Genomic DNA, 3063 nt, shown 5'->3' on the forward strand with positions numbered 1-3063 from the left:
GGTACATGTATTGTTGCACCCCTAACATATTTATATATGTAAAGTGAATATAACATTTTTAACATTATAAGCTATAGCGGTAGTGATGTCAAACTTCAATCATGTGTAACTTCATTTAATGCTGCACTGAACTGTGCACTCATAATATAAAATCAATTTCTGTTATTGTCGTTTGTTACAGATGAAGACAGAAGCTTCAAAACTAGCATTTTCAATTATATATAAAAAAGTTAAAAGCGCCATATCCTGGAGGCTGCTAGAACAGTTAAACTGCTTGTGGCCAACTGAGGTTTAAATCACAATCTGAGAGTCTGCTTCCAGATCAAAAACAAAAGGGCACAAATTTGAATACCATTTACAGCTGAACTAGAATGTCTATTTTTGTTTTTGTTCTGGGGATAGGTCTTTTGGCAGTAACAGAAATAAATTACCAGACCCAATGCGAATATTGCAATGGAAGTGAAAACAGAGTGGACTGGGCAGCATTCTTTACCTACCTACCTACCTACATTGATTTCTGGATGTCTTTAATATATTAAAAAAAATCACAAGTCATTTTGTTGAAGAAAAAGAAGCAAAAAGGACAATTTAAGAACTAATTTGCTATGATCTGTACATAGAAAGTTAAGCATTCAACTAGAACTTGTATTGGGGACTAGTTTCGTCATGAAGCATCTTTAAAAGTTGCTTTAAATTTATGTAAGATGATATTTCTCACTTGCCTATTGTGGACAAGTAAAACAGCACACATGYTCATAATGGGGAAGGCAAAATAATAATAAAAAAAATCTGCAGTTGACAATCTCAGCCCTGCAGATTGCGCAATGGGAGCAAACTAAACAACATCAGTGGTAAACATTTTCCACAGAGTAGAAAAAAAAAACTAATTCCATGCACTGCGCCACACTTCTTTTAGATTTCACCAGGCTCAATCAAGAGCCSTTTATTCTGAAACTCACATCTTCAGACAGGGGAACCAGAGCTGCCACAAAATGGCTCTGGGAACAATGTGCAGGCTTGATTGCTCTATTGTGAGCTAGCTTTGGCCTTTGACATCTCCTCCTGAACCGAGAGTGTCTAATTCTGACAAGAATCGTCTGGAGACACAGCTGGAAGGCATTGTTACAAACAGGTGCCATGCAGCGCCACTTCGACGAAGAAAGCACGGAGTAAGACAATAACTAGTAGCAAAAATTGCTGCAGTATAAAAAAAGAAACGTCTGTTTGTCTACACATGCCCTGGTTTTTTTAAGTCCTTTAAAAAGGCTCACATATAGTGTCTGAAAGGTATAAGGTGTACAACAGAGGGAGCACACTGAGCAAAATCAGTCCCAGAAGGTACATGTGTACCCTTTTGTTCATTTAGCTGCTGCAGAATACGCAGGGTGTTATGTCTGCAGGGCAGTAGAGTGCCAGGCAAGAAGGGTGAGATTCAACCCGAGCCCATGTACGGGGAAAAAAGAGAAGAAAAATACAGTAYAGATCTGACAAGAGAGAGTATCTGTCATCAAAAATTATGCTACTGTGCTGACATCAAAGAAGGAAGAGACAGAGCTACTGAAAGAGATGGAGGTCAGGTCAGTGAGCCGAGACATCGTACTCAAAATCAGAAATCCTTTTGGTGCATCCAGACATCATGAAGTAAACAACCAAACTCACTTTGTGCATTCAACATTTAAAGAAACAGATAAATAGATGAACAAATAACGTTCGCATTTACACAAAAAATTGCAATAAAGCAGTTATCGTTAGCAGCAAAAGATGGCTACTCACAGCCTTTGTAGATGTCTGTAGGAATCTGGACGGCACTGGAGGAGTAGTTGACCTTGTTTTTGAAATTTGGATCATCAACAAACTCCAACTCCAGCGAGTTYGAGATCTCCAGCGGGGTTACCTCTTCATCGTCCTCTGTCTGCTGAAAACACACGTGTGCATGCAACAAACACAAATCGGTGTCAACAAGCAAATAAGTGGGTAAAAAAAGCAGGGTTTAGATTAAAATGGTAAATTGCAAATGATCACTTTTCATATGGACCTCATTATTGTTCACAGTACGTAATCCCTCTTCCTGACTCACAGAATTTGGGTAATATTACATATTTCTTTTTTTTTTTTTTGGTAATTATTCCACCTGTTGTACGCTCTTGAATTTAGTGGTTCTCTCCTCTGATCAGCAAACAGCAGCAGGTATCAAAGCGAATACCAACTGGGGAAATTCATTAGTGGCCCTGATGACTATCACAGGTGCCAGATGAATTAACCCCAACAATAACCAGCAACCAGCACCACTTAACCACTGTTTTGTTTTGCACCAATACGAACAACAGCTTCATTACACACCTCCTCTCTTGCCTGAAACCCATTAATATCAGCCTGATTTATTTTTCCTATTTTTAGCTCTTTCACTTGGTCCAGTCTACACGATTAAAAAGCCTGACACACGTTGTGTGTGGGAAGCACTAAATATCAAAGASAGCCGCCATGTTAAAAAGGAAACACTGACATCCACAGAATAAGGTGAGCTTTTAAGAAATGGCTGCGAAACAAAGAAATCTCTGCCTGACTCAGTTAATTAGCTTATTTTTTTTCAGTTTTGACATCAAAGTGTGTTCAGTAAAACATTGTGTGATGAATCATGTGAAAAGCTGTACAAATCAACAGTCAGGATGTAAAATACAGATTAAGTTTTTGTAAATTAACACCACTGAGGTTCCACTAAATTTCTTTTCCCCCTAATATTTCATAAATAATAAAAAGATAAAACTAATTTCAGATGATTACCATGCCTTTCAGTCCTTAAAAAATCTCCCAAAAAATACTATAAAAAATAATGCAAAGATGCTCTTTTTGTTTTGATAAAGCAGGACGGGTTAATTGGATCTGACATGACTGAAAACAATTTTTTTAAGAATATGAATTAAAATCCCATGTCCACAGCAGAAACTTGATTGATGGCCTCACTTTAATTGACTATTAAAATACAATTATGAACTGTCATCAAGATGAGCCAGGGGAATTTTTGCGATGAAGCCCCACCGCAAGGGAAAAAAAAAAAAAAAAAAA

The 3063-nt window shown here is 37.5% G+C and overlaps 1 protein-coding gene across 5 annotated transcripts in view; it reads right to left on the reverse strand.

Moving 5' to 3' along the window:
• cacna2d2a (calcium channel, voltage-dependent, alpha 2/delta subunit 2a) overlaps positions 1-3063 on the reverse strand; it is a gene marked incomplete at its 3' end in the record, with an annotated part of 182855 nt that overhangs the window by 55627 nt on the left and 124165 nt on the right. For 3 of the 5 annotated variants that reach the window (XM_014006325.1, XM_014006322.1, XM_014006324.1), the window contains 1 exon segment: positions 1774-1915. In XM_014006325.1, the coding sequence (XP_013861779.1) occupies positions 1774-1915 (142 nt within the window). 5 annotated transcript variants of the gene reach the window in all.

The sequence above is a fragment of the Austrofundulus limnaeus genome, unplaced genomic scaffold (genome assembly GCF_001266775.1).
Source record: "Austrofundulus limnaeus strain Quisiro unplaced genomic scaffold, Austrofundulus_limnaeus-1.0 Scaffold35, whole genome shotgun sequence".
NCBI lineage: Eukaryota > Metazoa > Chordata > Actinopteri > Cyprinodontiformes > Rivulidae > Austrofundulus > Austrofundulus limnaeus.